The 16,789-nt window shown below is 32.5% G+C and overlaps 1 protein-coding gene across 2 annotated transcripts in view; it reads right to left on the bottom strand.

The window, feature by feature from the left end:
- Positions 1-16,789, bottom strand: part of CD2AP (CD2 associated protein) — a 110,889-nt gene that overhangs the window by 11,574 nt on the left and 82,526 nt on the right. For both annotated transcript variants that reach the window (XM_074333049.1, XM_074333050.1), the window contains 4 exons: positions 9,372-9,537; positions 8,867-9,009; positions 1,997-2,109; positions 1,199-1,300 (listed from right to left, as the gene is read on the bottom strand). In XM_074333049.1, the coding sequence (XP_074189150.1) occupies positions 1,199-1,300; positions 1,997-2,109; positions 8,867-9,009; positions 9,372-9,537 (524 nt within the window). The remainder of the gene's footprint in view (positions 1-1,198; positions 1,301-1,996; positions 2,110-8,866; positions 9,010-9,371; positions 9,538-16,789) is intronic.

Raw genomic sequence — 16,789 nt, 5'->3', positions numbered from 1 at the left:
GGTGGTAAACAGCAGTCCAAAATATGAAACGAAAAATTCCAGAAATAAACAATTCATATTTTAAATTGTGTGCCATTATGAGTTGTGTGATGAAATCCAAGCCATCCCACTCCACCCTGCTCAGAATGTGGATCCTCCCAGTATTCAGTGTATCCACACTGTATGTTTACTCTACCTGCCTGTTTGTCACTCAGTAGCCATCTTTATCAGATCAACTGTCATGGTATCAAAGTGCTTGTGTTCAAGTAACCTTTAGTTTACTTAATAACGGCCCAAAGCACAAAAGAAATGATGTTAGCAATTGGGATATGCCAAAGAGAAGCCATAAAGTGTTTTCCCTACGTTAAAAGGTATGTATGTATAGGAAAAAAATACAGCACATATAGGGTTCAATTCTATCCACGGTTTCAGGCATCCACTGGGGGTCTTGGAACATATCCCCCACCAATAAGGGGGGAATACTGGATCAGCATTAAGGTATTGTTTTGATCCTCCACATTGAGTAGTTATTATTTAGAATATCCAAAGAGCTTCACTTAAAAGAAATTATGAAAAATTTAGAAAGTGCTTGGAAGAGGCATTAAAATGAATACATGGTCTGATACCCTTTTACTATTTCACTAAAATAACAAGTAAATTTCCACAGACTGCTAATAGCTGAGACTCAGATTAAGTCTATCTGATCAACTTCAATAGCAGCCAAATGCCACGGAATGAATTCGAGGAGGAACATGACATTCTTAACTGTGAGTGCCAGTAGCGATAATACTACCTTAAATAAAAATGACAAGAGTTTAGAAGAGTCTTAACACATATACGAGACGGAAGAATCCCTGTATTCTGCCATTCATTCCAGTGCTTATTATGGTGCCAAGCATCAACGTAGGTAAGAAGTAACAAGTGATGGCTTCTGACCTAATGAGCGTATGGTTTAATGGGAACATGAAACTGATCTATGCCTTAAAAAATATGAACTATGTAACATCTATATTATTCATTTAAAATAATGTACGCTCTTCTAAAAAGCGATCTACAGAGAATAGTGTGACTTACCTTTACTGTAAACTCAATTTTTTATGAGGAATTATTTTATTTCTTGGCAGAAGAAATAATTCTTAAAGGACACTTTAAATTCCACAGTTTTTATGTTCACAAAGAATCTTACTGTGCAAATCTTAGAACACAACGTACACCTCACCTTTGGAGAGGAGCAGGAATCCTTTTTAAATTCATATGGCTTTACGTTGGCACTATCTTCTTCTTTTGGTGACTTTAAGATTTTTTCTGGGCTTTGAGTTGGCTAAATGTTATTTTGAAAAATCAACAAACAGAAAACACCAAAGAAGGAAAAGTTAGTGAGTACTTGGATAATAACTTTTAGCATTGTTTTCAGCAGCAGCTACTGTTCCAATATTCCATTATTACTAACAAGATGTTACATAGTCTCACACTAAATAATACACTTGTGTATCTTGAGAGAAAAACCAGCTTGCCTCTTAGCAATAAAAATTTTCTCTACTTAATTTACAAGCACCATAGTGCTTAAGAGCGAAATATATTAACATTAATGTACTACCAATATCATGGGCAAGTGTACATAAAGCATAAAAAGAAGTTACATATTTAAATACCAGAACTACTACTACAAAAAACACTACTTCAGGGTGAAAAATGTTCTCATTCCTCCTAACATGAGTATGTACCACTAAATTCTAATTATTGTTGTTGGACGGGTACATTACACAAGTACCCTGTCCCCTTTTGACCCTGTGCTCTGTGGTTATGGTCTGAGGATAACTCTTTATTTCTGATTCTGCAACCTTCCATGCCAACCTCTGCTGAAATGAGCATGATTCTATAATACAACCATTTGCCACCTGAGTGTAACAGCTATTGTCCTGATTTTTAAACTAGTGGAGCTATAAATCCTCCCTTACTCTTAACTTCAGAATGAGGCCAGATTTGCTGAATTCCCTACTTTACAACAATAACTCACAGAATGTCCACCATTGAAGCGGCCAGGCAACCGTCTTCCAGGCATCTTCGGTCGATTTGCAGTGAGATGTAGCAAGTTTTCTGAGGAAGCTATGTCATCAAAATTTACAAGATCTGGAGAATAAAATTAAACATATCTACTAAGAAGTAACTTTACATTTTAAAAGGTAAGAATGTTTCTGGATTTTTAATAAACTATAAATTAATAAGAGTACCACTAGGACTCACAAGTTGACCTGTGCTTTTCATATGCATTTGGAAAACAACACTCACCCTTAAAAACAAACTTCCTCTTTACCTGATAGATTTTATAGCATAAGACTTCATTAATATTATACAGTTCATGTTTAATAGACTTAGACCTCAGCAAAAAGTTCTTCTTGAAAGATATAAATCTGTACCATTAGCTGTAGTATAAAAAAGCTGTCACCTTAAGCTCTTGCTTATAAAAAACAATTTACTTCTTCAACTCATAATTACAACATATCAGGAAATTAACATATAAAATGTGTTTTAAACTTGAGTATTTAAACTAATACTCAAATTTTAAGGAATCATCTATATCTGGGACCCTGCTGCTTTCCCACTGCATTTCTCAATGTAAGGTGAAAGTATAATTTAATGTGTCTTTATATATGTATGTATGTACGTACATACTGTATTGTGCTGGGACTCAAACTATTTATAGTTCACTGCACTTCTGTTTAAACATTATCTTATTTAGGAATCAAAGATAGTTATAAATCTAAGACAAATTGCATATCAAGGGAAAATGCTATGTAGATTATCTACTTGTTACCCCATCATCAAGGGCAGACCTTTAATCCAATAATGGGTTTAAAGACAAACCTGGGCAATTCGTATCTCTGAAATAATAGTATGTAATACCTTCCCTTTTCCTAGATGATCCAGAAAACCTTGCAAAAGGAGCTGTTCTTTAATTTTGAAGCCCAGATAGCTATAAATGATATAAGAACCCTAAGTGTAACTCTAGACACTTCCACTGTCAATATTATCTTCCTTCAGCCCAGATTCCAAACTAGGCATATAAATCACAGTCAAGATACTCAATATGGCAGCAGATATCTTTGGCCTTGTCTTCCAGGTATGGACTCATTCTTCACATTACCATTGCCTGGATGTTTGTAATGTTTTCTGTCAAATATTTAGATGTCCCACCTCACTGATTTATTTCTTGAAAGAATCTAAAGATTCTTATCATTACTGCCCTCAAAGCTTATTATCAATTTTCATATTCAAAGTAATTCATTGAGATCATTTTTGTCAAGGGATGGAGGACACAAAGAGCAAAGGCAGAGGAAGAGGTATCACTGTTTGACAATATGCATTTTGTAACAACGTTAATATTTCTTGACCTCTTCATTCTCCATCTTCACATTCTGAGATTACTTTGTGTGTTCTACCTTAGATCTGACCACTGAGTTAATAAATACATCACAACAGGCAATCTAATGTGCTCAGTTTAATTACTGTCTTTAGTCATTCAATAATTGTCTATAACTAATTATAAAATATAACAAACCGTAAGAAACAGTGGTTTTAATGGAAAATGCATTATACTACGGGTTTAATGAAAGAAAAATACACCAAATATTCTTTCTAAATATTTCACTATAAAAATGCAACTCAGTACAACACTTAAAATCTCATACATATATAAATGAAAATTCAATGTCTTACATGATACTCTATAATGGCATTATCAAGGAAATTAAATATCTCGTTTTATTTGTAAATTTCATAAAGAAAACAATCAATATGTAAAAAGATGTTAAAAATGTATTGAAGGTTGGAGGGTTAAAAATTGCTTTTCACACTGATAAATGTGCATTGACAACCTACAAAAAAACCAAAAATACGAAAAGCTTGAAAAGTACAATCTAATCATTTTGGCCTGTGGAGATTATTTTCAAATGCATATTTAAGCAACTTGCAGAAAGAAAAAGAAATAAACAGAAAAACACAGAAGGGATGAAGATAAATAAAATTCAAAGGGTAAATAAAAGGTAGATTTACAAAATTATATATCATGCTCATGTAAAAAGGCCTTTCATGTGTCCAATTTTGGGCTACAACAAGACAAATAATTTTACTATTCTAAAACTCTCTCAGGTCCTCCATTTAAGCCATTACATTAGTAAAATAAAAGAGTGCACATTTTAACTCATGATATATTTGAATACTTTTAAATTTACCTAAGAGTGATAACAATGGATTTATACTGTACACATGGCATAAAAGGCATGACAACCATTTAACTCTTGCAATCACATTGCCACATTGTCAGCCATTTTACATTTCTAAAAACTGCCTAAGAAGACAAGGAATTTTTAAAAATCAAAATGAAATATCAAATTTTGGGAGAAAATAAACTGACTTTTATGGTTATCAAACAAAAAACTTTTCTCAAAAGAGTATCTTCAACTAACTAATCAGGAAAATATTTCCAACATAAATTTCATTTTATTTTAAAATGGAAAACCAAAGGGTTAGAATACACAGACAAACACATAAACTTTTAGTAAAATTACAAAGAAAAATCAATGTGCACCACCTATTTATACTGAATATACTATTTTGATTTCTTTTATAAATTGTCATCTTACCAAAATGGAGAAAGGTAGGATAATTTCCTGACACGTAAGAAGGGAAACATGGCAAACAGGCTAGGAAACAAAATCTGGAAAGAAAAGTCAAGGATAGGAAATGTCTAGAAAAAAGACTAAACCAAAAAAATTATTTTACAAAGCAAGAAAAAGGAACAGTTGTAGAATGAATAGAACCATTTCAATGTTTAGCATATACCTATTGCAAATTATCTAAATTTGCATAAGATGTGTATTAAATTTTAGATTTATTCTTGTCTTTCAAAAGAAAAAACTATGAGTATTAATTTCAATATACATTAAACTAGAACGAAGCCTCTTTTATTACTCACTGAACAGCAAGACAGCTTCCAAAAAGATGTTTTAGTACCAAAATTAGAGTAATAAATCAATGTATTAACTCATTAATATAGTTATAACTAAAATTAAACCAACCTTTTAGTCAAGTTTTAGTCTTCAGCGTATGACAGTAATTACAATGAAAGAGACAATTTTAATTCTATGATTTAATAAAAGAAAAATACGAATATACCAAATATTCTTTCTAAATATTTCACTATAAAAATGCAACCCAGTACAACACTTAAAATCACATATATATATATATAAATGAAAATTCAGTAATGTCTTATATACTATCTAGAATTACATTATCAAGGAAATAATTACTAGAAAATAAAATTTTAATCTCTGCTCTTACTTCCCAGCAAATTCTACATTTTGGGGTATAGCATTTTGTTTTTGTAACCTAGTTTAGATACAGGCTCTCTTTGAATCATGTCTACCATTCAACAGGTAGGCAATCTTATTAGAAAAATCCCACCATAAATTCTTTCTGGAAGAAATAAATGAATAAATATTGGTAAAGTACTTCAAATGAAAATAGATAATCTATCAAATAGAACTGAAGAAAAAGAATGTTTCCCTATTTAATTAACAATAAAGGCTTTTGGATCAAATAATGTATCTCTAAAATTTCCTTTTAACCCAAGAATTTACCACAGAAAAACAATCAAAAAGGATAAAATCCTTCATCATCTGTGCTTTCTCAATGTAATAGCTATGTTCACACTAAATTTTCTATCTTGTATTTTAAAACTAATTGTAAACCAATTTTACTTCCTGAAAAATTAACTTTTTTATTTAAGTTTAGACTATGTAAATTTTATCATTAACCAGTAGTTCCAATGAGATTATTCTAACCAATTTTTGATGAAGTGTTTGGAAAAAAATTAAAACATGGTTCTAAGAGTTCTGTAATTTGTAGTACTATCTTATATCATATATGAGGATATACATGGAGGAACTTTTCAAATGGAAAAAGAAAACCAAACTGATTGTTCTAGGAATGTTTTCCTTGTACGTACAAAAGTTAAGTCTGTGTGTGTGTGTGTGTATATATATATATGTGTGTATATATATATATATTTACACATATATATGTTTATATGAGGCTTTCAATACAGGAAAATCATATCTGAGAGTAGAATCAGGAATTTACATCCTTTATAGATAGGAACAGAAATCGAATGAGATGGATTGACAATGGAGAAGGGGGAGCAGAAGGGAAATAACATTTTATAATAACTTCCATGTCAAGTATGCTAATAGATATTTAATTTGTATCACAGATTCACTGGGTCATTCAACTGTTAAGCAAGAAAACAGTTTAAGAGAAGAAGCATGCCAATGATCAATCAGCTAATAAGTTACAACCCACATTTTTTAAGACCAAGCTCAGTGTTACTACTGTAATATTTCACCTCAAATTATTATTTTATGTAATAATGAAACTCTGAGATTTTCATTTTAAACTTTCTGAAACTTATGTTAAAGGGCTAGTTTCACATGCTGCTTAAACATGTAAAACCTCAAACTGAACCAAAAATATAAATTATGCCTCAACCTGATGTAAAACTTGAGGCTGTATTGATGCATAACAGTTTCTGTCAACATCTCAAAGAAGAGGTGAAACACTTTTATGATACAAGAACTAAGAATATATGATATTCTAATAAAAAAAAAGGAAATAAGGAATAGCCTCTGAGTTGAGGTTTGAGACATAAGCTATTTTCTATCAGCAGCTATGCCTTTTGTTAGCACACTACTTGTTGACTAAAACAGTACTGTGGATAAAACACTTGCTCAATAATTATTTGCTACTTAATATGAACTAAATTTCCAAAACTTGTTATTTTCTGAACTTTACAGTATATAAATGCACTACCACCAAAGACAGCCTGATAGCAGAAGGTATAAAGAACAGCAGCTTGCAAGTTACCTGCTGGTTTTTTGACCATATATATGTCTCAGCATTATTCCCTTATTTATTTGATGAAAAAAACAAATTACAAAATTTCAAACCATGTTCCACAAAGCCTCTTTGTTTTTTAATGAAGAGAAAATAATAACTATGGATATAAGAATTGGGACCAAAAACAAAGAAAAAAAATAGAACTTTTCAACCACCAATGGTTTGCCACTGTTACATGTAATTTCTAATTGAAATGTAGCAAAGGAAACAAAACTTATTGGTGATTGTATATAGAAAAAGTTTTGGGAAAAGTGAAAATTTGTTTTAATTTACTTAATTTTTTTTGTAATTTCCATGACCTTGAGACAACTGAATAAAGCAAATATTCAAGAATGATACAAAGTAATAGAAGAAAACACAGGCTCTAAATAGTACTCCTTCAGCTCCCAAAGAGACTTATCAAAATTTGAGACTTCTGATGAACACTGCAGAAAATTGTGGAAATTAAAGATAATACCAATGAACTTTTGATTTCCAGAGTTAAAGCTGCACATTTTTTCTCCAACTATTACTTTTGAAAACATTTCTAGCTATATTTTAAATCAAATAGAAAACAGTAAGAACTGATAGAATTATATTTTTAATACTAACCTCAATAGAAATTAAAGGGTATTTTTAAAAAATATAGTGGATTTTTTTGTTTTTATTTAACTAACAGTAAATAATAACAATTTTCATCAGCTAGAACGTACTGAATATATTTGCGTGAATGCCTCTAAAATACAATCAACATCTCAATTTCCAGAAATTATTAATGAACACAGCTTCATCCAGAGTAGGCAGGATCCAAATACACGATGAAAAGATCTAAGAAACATTCAAATTAAAAAACTGAGGGAAGCCATGTTTACAGCTTTTGTACTGGCAAATTGAAATGAGGGAAGAAAAATAAAATCACCTAAAATTTTTCGAAATGTAGTAAGTAGTACATTTTCCAATATAGTGGGAAAAAATCTAAGTGTACTGACCTTGAAGTTTGTATGTATGAAATGCTAACAACGAAGCTAAAAATACATGTTTAAAGACATTAAACTTTTTAAAGAATATCATATCATAGAACGCTTTATATTAAAAAGATTTAAAGAGTTTTCTTCTGATTTATGTGATCTTGGACACTGATGTGTCTATAGCTTAATTTGTTCAAATGCAAATAGGGAAAAAGAGCACCTGCCTCTTACAGTTACTATAAAGATAAAATAAGATCATGTATGAGAAAGTGCTTAGAAAAAGTACAAAAACTAAAAACAAATTCAGAGTACTATACAATAACCACAAAGTAACGAGTGTACCGCTTTTAACAGTGAGACTTATCAAGATTTCTGTTTCAAGTTTTCTATTTTATAATTAAGAGGTACAAAAGACCGGGTGACAAATGAAGACGATTAATGGGATGAAAAATCTGTGCTAAAACTTAAGGAACAACATTTAGCTAAGAAAGTAAAGCCTGCTGAGGTAGGGATGGGTGTGTGTGTTTGTGTGTGTCATGAAAAGCCTAAAAAAGTCTCTTTTCCTGAATTGGAAACAAAAATATATTGAGATTAAGTGGAGCAAAAAAACAGTCTTCTTAAATATAATCTAATGCTGGTATTGAAAAATCACCTCTTTATTTTTAAACTTTTAAAACTAAAATGTATTCGTATCTGCCTGACTTAGGTCATTTCATTATGAAGGGACAGAATAATAAATAGATGATCTCTTAATATCCCTCTCAGTCCTCTAACTAGTAACAAACTTATGTGAATCATATTTTGCCCGTTTATCTTCTTTCAGTTTTATTTTTCCATTTTGGCTGTTACACAAATTTTAAACAAATTTTAATTTCCATTGTATCTACCCACAAACAAACTGCATATACAAATTTCTTAAATAGTTTCTGAAAACTATATTGGCAACTTTTTTTAACGTTCCACCTTTCTACATGTTAACTTACCTGTTTCTTTAGAGCTCCTAACTGTAAATGAATCTAGGTCTACTGATTTTGGTCTAAGTGGTAGCTGTTCAGAATCTAGCTTTGGTTTTGATACTGGCTCAGTTTCAAATTTTGATGAAATGGGAGAGACTTCCCCATTAATCCTGAAATGAGAAAATCAAACATAGGCAAAAATCACTTGTATGTGAAACATGACCATTATTTTAACATTGTTCTTTAATGACACTAAAGTTGTTACTACATTAATGCGGATTTTTCTTTCCGTTCTATAAAATTTTCATTAACGTTAACCTCTAAGATTAATCACAATAAAATCAGAAATGTAAAAGCAACTTAATATGAGTATATTCACCTAGTGTGAATATAAGATTAACATATAACAGAGAATTATTAAAGTCTATAGAAAAAAAAAGGAAAACAAATACTTTAAAAATTACTTTGATAGAGCCATTTACGTCAAAGGCAGGTAAATTAATACACTAATTTAAAACTAGGTAAAACTAACCTGGCCACGGGAGGTGGTGGTGGAACTGGCTTTTCAGGTCGCTTTGGAAACATTGTTCCAGGAGATCTCAATAAATTATTAGCTTTGGTGGGTGGAGTAGGCTTCTTGGGTGGGACTTGTGGAGCAGCTGGTTTAGAAGGTTTCTGTTCCAGCCCTGATTTTTCATCTGATTATTTAAAAATATTTAATAAGTTATTAACAATCAGTACTATTTAGGTTTTTCTATTACTTAAAGCTAACGTCAGGCTGGAAAAGTGTGCAACAGAAGAGAGACATTATTTGTGAATGTGTGCACAGTTTTACCTGTTTTAAAGTTATAATTCAATAAGCCTAAATATCTTAAGAAGTTTACTTTGGTGGGAAGGTGGATCACTAATAAGATTCTGATAAAAAGAGAATGCGTGAATCTATGTCTCCCCAACAATCTTTGTTTTTAGGGGTGGCATTCTACTTAATTATAACCACTTATGATTTTACTCTAAGCAAAGAACAATATTATCTAGACTTAAATCCAGACCACATTCTGAAAATGAAGTAGATGGAGTGAAATTGAGCAGAAATTTTAGCGTCTTTTAACATAATTATTTACAAAATGTCACGATGACAAAGGAAAAAATTCAATTGTTAAGAGAAACTGAGGCTGGGTTGATTAAAGATGAGAAAATTATAGGCTTATATTTATAATTCTCACCATTGTATTAGGAATTTTACTAACAAGATTTCATTTAATAATTCTATGAAATAGATAAGAAAATATGCTAGAAAAAAAAATAATCTGCATGCCTGGGAGACTTCCACATCAGTCTGCCATCAAATTCCTTTATCTCAACTTTCACAATATCCCAAGCCAACCACTTTTTATACATCTTCTATCAACTATCTTGTTCAAACCATTAAATTCTCTTACTTGGGCCACTAAGATGGTCTCCTAATTGGTCTATTTTTCAAGAAATTATAATCCATACAGCAACTGAAGTGATCCTTTTAAATCACAAAGATTATTTCATGCCTTGCCTGTATGACTCCAGTGGCTTCTAATCACGTTTATATTAAATTCCATATGTCTTACCATGGTCTGTAACGCCCTGCATAATCTGACGCATACTACAAATCTGTTCACCTTGCAATGGCTAGAATGAGCCTTTTAAGGTATATTTCTTATCATGACACGTCCCCTTCAAGCACTCAGATTATTTCCTATGACATTCAGAGACAGTCCAAAGTTATTCTTTGGCCTTAAATCCCCATGTCACTTTGTGCCTGGCTCTCTCTTACAGCATCACCTTACCACTGTCTTCCTTACTAACTTCTTTGTATTTCAAACTTCCCATGAACACTGTGACCTCACACCTTTGCACGGCTGTAGAGCTGGGCTGGAGCTCTCTTACCTAACCATCTGCTTGGCTGGGCATGATCCTTCATTTCACTGAGATTACTACTGAGACATCACCCATCACAGAAACCTTCCTTCCCTGACTACTATCTAAAATAACATTTCTCCTCTCTTCTCCCACAACACTCCATCCCCTCACCCTGCTTCATTTTTCAAATGCAAAAAAAAAAAATGCTGGAAAAAAACAACATTGAAAACAATTTTATACCATATTAATAAAAACAATTTTATCACCAATAGGCATGGTACTACGCATATACATGATGACATACTTGGTTCCTTGGTTCCTGATCTTTGAGGTACTAAGACCAAGTATTAAAACTGACACATGTGCACACACATTAGATATTTGTGATACAGCAGTAAGCAAATGTGTTGTAAGGCATAGATGTAAAAATAAGAAACTCCTCAGAGCAATACTGAGTAATTTTCAAAATTTACTTGGTCTTTGAAAACAATGTCTATCACAAGATCACAAATAATTTCATGAGATTTCACACCAAGCAGAAACCTGGTGATTATGAATCTTGAACAAACACTGTAAGCCATGGGTAAACAACTCATTCAAAATCAGATTTCATCTAACAATGAAAATACAAAATACCATTGTTTCAGTTTTATCATTTATGTATAGCTTCCTTGGATCATCTGAAATATACTGTAGTCTATTAAAACCCTGGTCATCTAAACTTAAATTTCTGCAAAATATTAAAAAGATGTTTTATATAAAATATCAGGAAAATGTTAAAGGATAACTTAAATAGAAATTCATTAACTGAATATACTCCTTTTAACAGATATGTAACAGCTTGAAATCAATTTCGTAGCTTATTCTAAAATAAAAGAACACATATTCGTGGAAATCCAAAGTAACAACAAAAAAAAAGATTCATCATTCCTGGCATAACCATGATCAATTATAGTATGTTGATTTATTAAATAACTAGTATAGGGTGGCAATGTATTTAAATACTAGATTTTATTTACTTTTATTGAGGTAAAACTTACATAACATAAAATTAACCATTTTGAAGTGAACAAGTCAGTGCTATTTAGTATATTCACAATATTTTGCAACCACCACTTCTACCTAGCTCTAAAACCCTTCATTCCCCACCCCCAAAGAACACTCTTATTATAAATCAGTTACTCCCCATTCCCTCTCTACTCAGTCTCTGGCAACCACTAACCTGCTTTCAATCTCTACAGATTTACCTATTCTGGATATTTCATATACATGGAAAATCTGGGTATTTCATATACATATACAGTATTTGATCTTTTTTGTCAGGCTGATGTCATGTAGCACCATGTTTTTGAGGTTCATCTTCAATGTAGCATGTACCACTATTTTATTCCTTCTTTGTCACGGAATAATATCCATGAACCATTCATTCACCTGTTGAAGGACATCTGGGTTGTTTCCACCTTTGGCTATTGCGAACAATACTGCTACGAATATTTCTGTACAACTGTTCGTTTGAATACCTATTTTCAACTTTTGGGGGGTAGAAATCTAGGAGGAATGGCTGAATCACATGGCAATTCTATATTTAACTTTTTGAGGAACTACCAAAATGTTTTTCCCAGCAGCTGAAACATTTTATATTCCCATCAGCAATATATGAGAGGTCCAGTTTCTCCACATCCTTTCCAACACTTATTTTCCACTTTTATTTTAGCCATCCTAGTGAATGTGAAGTGGTAGCTCACTGTGGTTTGATTTCCATTTCCTTAATGACAAATGATGTTGAACATCATGTCATGTGCTTATTAGCCATTTGTATATCTCCTTTAGAAAAATGTCTATTTCAGTCCTTTGCCCATTTTGATTGGGTTGTCCCTGCTGGTGAGTTGTAATAGCTCTTTATATATTCCAGATTTGGGACCCTTTATATATTCCAGATACAGGATAATGGATTTGCAATTATTTTCTCCCATTCTGTAGTTTTGTCTTTTCCCTTTCTTGATAATGTCCTCTGATGCACAAAAGTTTTTAATTTTAATGCAGTCCAATTTAAATATTTTTTCTTTTGTTGTCTGTGCTTTTGGTGTCATTATTTAAGAATCCACTGCCAAACCCAAGGTCATAAAGATTTCCCTCTATGTTTTCTTCTAAGACTTTTAGTTTTATTCCTCTTATATTTAGGTAAATAATCAATTTTCAGTCAAATTTTGTGTATATAGTATGAGACAGAGGTTCAACATCATTGTTTTTCATGTGGATATCCAACCTCACGTCGAATTTTAGTTTAGCTAGAAATTCACCAAAAATGAGAAAATTTAGATTTAAGGGAAAAAGTCTTATTGTTAGCTATCTGAATGCCCAAAGGAAGAGATATGTGATACAGATATTATGATAATTTAAGCTAGAGAAAGAAGCAAGAATTATCCTAAGTGTATAAAAAAAAATTTATACTAAAATTATGTGGCAGCTAAAAAATATATAGCAAACTAACTGAAATATGTCCTATCTTATGCACTACAGAATATAGCAATATATTACTAACACTGTACATAGTTAATCTATTTATTAATTCAGATGAGGGTTAGTTCCCTGCTGCATGACTAAGAATAAAAAATATAATAATGAAATGATTACAAGTGCATAAATTCTGACTCAAAAATAAAATATTCCATTCGTTATCAGAGGTCACTTAGAGATTTAGTACAGAAAAACGCACTACTATCCAAAAAATACCAAGCATATTCTTAACTGAATCAATTCTCCGTAAATTTTAAGACAAAAGAAATCTACCCATATTTATCTCACTGAAGTAACCTGGAGTATAACATATTTTCAGAAGCATAAGTACAAAGCTTAAGAAGTTATCATCTCACGAACACACCTGACAGACCACCACTCAGACCAAGAACTGATCATTTGCCACACTGAAGTTCCCCTCATGTCTCTTCCCAATTACTACCCCACTGCTCCTAGCCAAAGGTGTCTTCTAACACCATAGACTACTTTTGCGTATTTTAACTTTACATCAATGAAATCAATGATTCATGTCGCTGTGTGACACTAATTCATTCACTTGCTGCTATATAGTATTCTGGTATGAATATACTTAAATTTATTTATGCATTCAACTGCTAATGGACATTTGCATTGTTTCCAATTGGGGACAAAGATAAATAACGCTATGAAAAACTTCCTTACCTGAATCTTTTGGTGTACATATGAAGCACACATTTCTGCTGGGTATATAATTAGGAGCAAGCGTGCTGAATAACAATATACGGATATACTGAACTTCAGTTCTCCATATTAGATACAACAGCATACATTCTTACGAACAGTGTATGGCAGTTCTGCTGATCTGTACCCTTACCATTTAGTATTAATTTTTTTTTAATTTTACCCATTTTGGTGAGAATCTTACTTTGGTTTAAAATTATATTTCCTTGCTGAGCAATGAAATTGAATAACTTCCATACTTTGATTAAAGTGCCAATATTCTTAACTATATTTTTGGGCTGTTTTTTTCTTAATTTGTGGAATTCTTTATATATTCTAAATGAGCGATAATTTGCCACTTATCTGTGTTGCAAATATCATTTCCTACTCTGTGGTATAACTTTTTATCCTCCTAGTAGTGTCTCTGTAACGGATATTCCTAATCTTAATGTAGTCTAATCAATCTTTTTTGCCTTACGGTAGGTACCTTATGTGTCTTGTTACAGTTCCTACTCCACGGACACAGAAATACTTGCTGATATTATCTTTTAGAAAATGTAGAGCCTCAATCCACATGGAACTGACTTTTATGCATTTTAGAAGGTAGGGTTCAAGTTTTCATTTAGTATCATTCATTGAAAAGAATGTCATTTCTCACTACTCTACAGAGCAACTTTGGTCATAAGGCAAGCACTTAACAATCTATTTCTGGATGCAAACGTGTACACAACGTGAGGTAGAGGTTAAGATTTATGTATTTCTTATATGGATATCAATCAACATTATTTATTTCATCCTTTCTATACTACAATGGCAACTTGGTTATAAATCGCATGGCTTTAATTAAATGTCTCTCTTAAATAATGCTTCCTGCTTTATTATTGTCTACTTTGCCAGCTATTAATATAGTTACACCAGCAGGAGACTCGGTCCTCATTTGTCACTGCCAAAAGACTCTTTTGCTCAACTTTTACCTACTGCCTTGGCTTCTATGATCCCACCTTCTGATCGTTCTCTGCCTGCCTTTATGACTACTCCCTATCAGTCTTCAAGAGTTCCAGTCCAGCTAATAACTTTTTATGTGTACACATTCTAAGACTCTGTACAAAGTTCTCTTCCCATTCTCACTCAGCAATCTTCTTCGACAACCTGACTCATATCCGTAAGTCTAACAGCTAACTTTCCAAATAGCACTTTCCAAATAAATGCTTAATACAAACTCTTAGCAAAGGTTCATCCTATATTTCCTACATTCTTATCAAATTCCATGTCAAAAGCTTAACTTATGCATATTTTTCCCCAGAAACTGTCTCTATTTCATACTTATCTCATTTCCCCATCCTCACAAACGTTGGGATCCAATTAGTCAACAAGATGTCCTAGTGTGAAAACTAAACCACCTTTTTTATGTCAGACCCTAAATGTATCTCAGCATCTTTCACAGATAATGTAGTTAATACTCTCAAATCCATCCTACCTTCCTATGATTACACCAAGCCAGGAAGAGCACAAGAGACTAATTGGTCTGTAGGTGAACATGTGTCCAAAGTTGGTCCAAAAAACTGAAAAGGACTTACATTCCAAGGTTGTGGAGAGGTTTTCCTCTCTTTCCCATCAAGCGGACAAGAAATCATGCTGCCCTGACTGCCACTGTCAGCATTCTTGTGACCACAAAGGGAACCAATCTGAAGACAAAGTAGACACTAAAGATGGCAGAATGGAGAGAGAGAGATATAATCCAGGTCCATAATGAAATTATAGAGGTGGGGGGTGGCTGGCATATAACTCCTACTTCTGGACTTCCAGTAACATAGTCCCTATTGTTTAAGTCAGTTTGAATATTCTGTTCTTTACTCTTGAAACATCCCAACTTCCCTTTTATTTGTACAACCACTACCTCTGTCTGAAGAGCATGAGGACAAAGTTTCAGAAAAACATATCTGAACACGTCATGTCAGTGTTTAAATTACATAAATATTGTACTGAGTGTCCCCTATGCCCTATACACCTACTGTTCAAGAAACTACAGAACCAATGTCAAATAAGACTCAGACACCACCACCCCTCCACAGTTTTATCCTCATGAAGTTTAGTGATGTGTGGGGAAAAAGAGACAATATAAAAGAAATATCTAAACTTATATGTGACATACAAGAATGTGACGTTACCTACTTTTAGACAGTGAAAAAAGAAGACTAGTGTCAAGAAGGTAACATTAAGCTGGACATTTTAACTGGACCCTGAAAAATAATAAGGAATTAGCCATGAAAAAATTCTGAGGGCAAGAAAAAGACAGGAGTCCACGGAAAGGGTACTATACCATGTAACTGTGAGAAGAACAAAAATGGGTATTCTATGAAGATCACATAGTAGAAGACCGTACTATACAGTGAACAAGGAAAATGAAGTATAAGATATATTAGAAAAGTCAACATGGCCCAGATCACCCAAAACCTGGAAGGCTAGGCTAAGGCTAATGTAATCAAGAGTCTCCTTTTGAGAAGAAAATACTGTAGGTTGGATTTTGTTTTTGCAATAGGAAGCACTCATACAAGTTGATGTGTTGTATATGACATACACACATTTATATGAAACGCATACACTTTATTTCCATACTATAAATTCTGAAACCCTTATCACTACTGTAAATAATTTTTGGAGCAGGACAATATATAAACAAACAGTAAATGCACCCTCCATCCCATACCATCAAAAGGTCTTTCCTAAACTACACAAATGGTTCTCAATTTTGTCTTCAGATTAGAACCATGTGGAGAGCTTTATAAATATCGTGTTTCCCCCAAAATAAGACCTAGCCAGACCATCAGCTCTAATGCATCT

Source organism: Rhinolophus sinicus, linkage group LG05 (genome assembly GCF_036562045.2).
Source record: "Rhinolophus sinicus isolate RSC01 linkage group LG05, ASM3656204v1, whole genome shotgun sequence".
Taxonomy (NCBI): Eukaryota; Metazoa; Chordata; class Mammalia; order Chiroptera; family Rhinolophidae; genus Rhinolophus; species Rhinolophus sinicus.
Note: the sequence above shows the minus strand (reverse complement) of the source record. Positions and strands in the feature narration are given on the sequence as shown.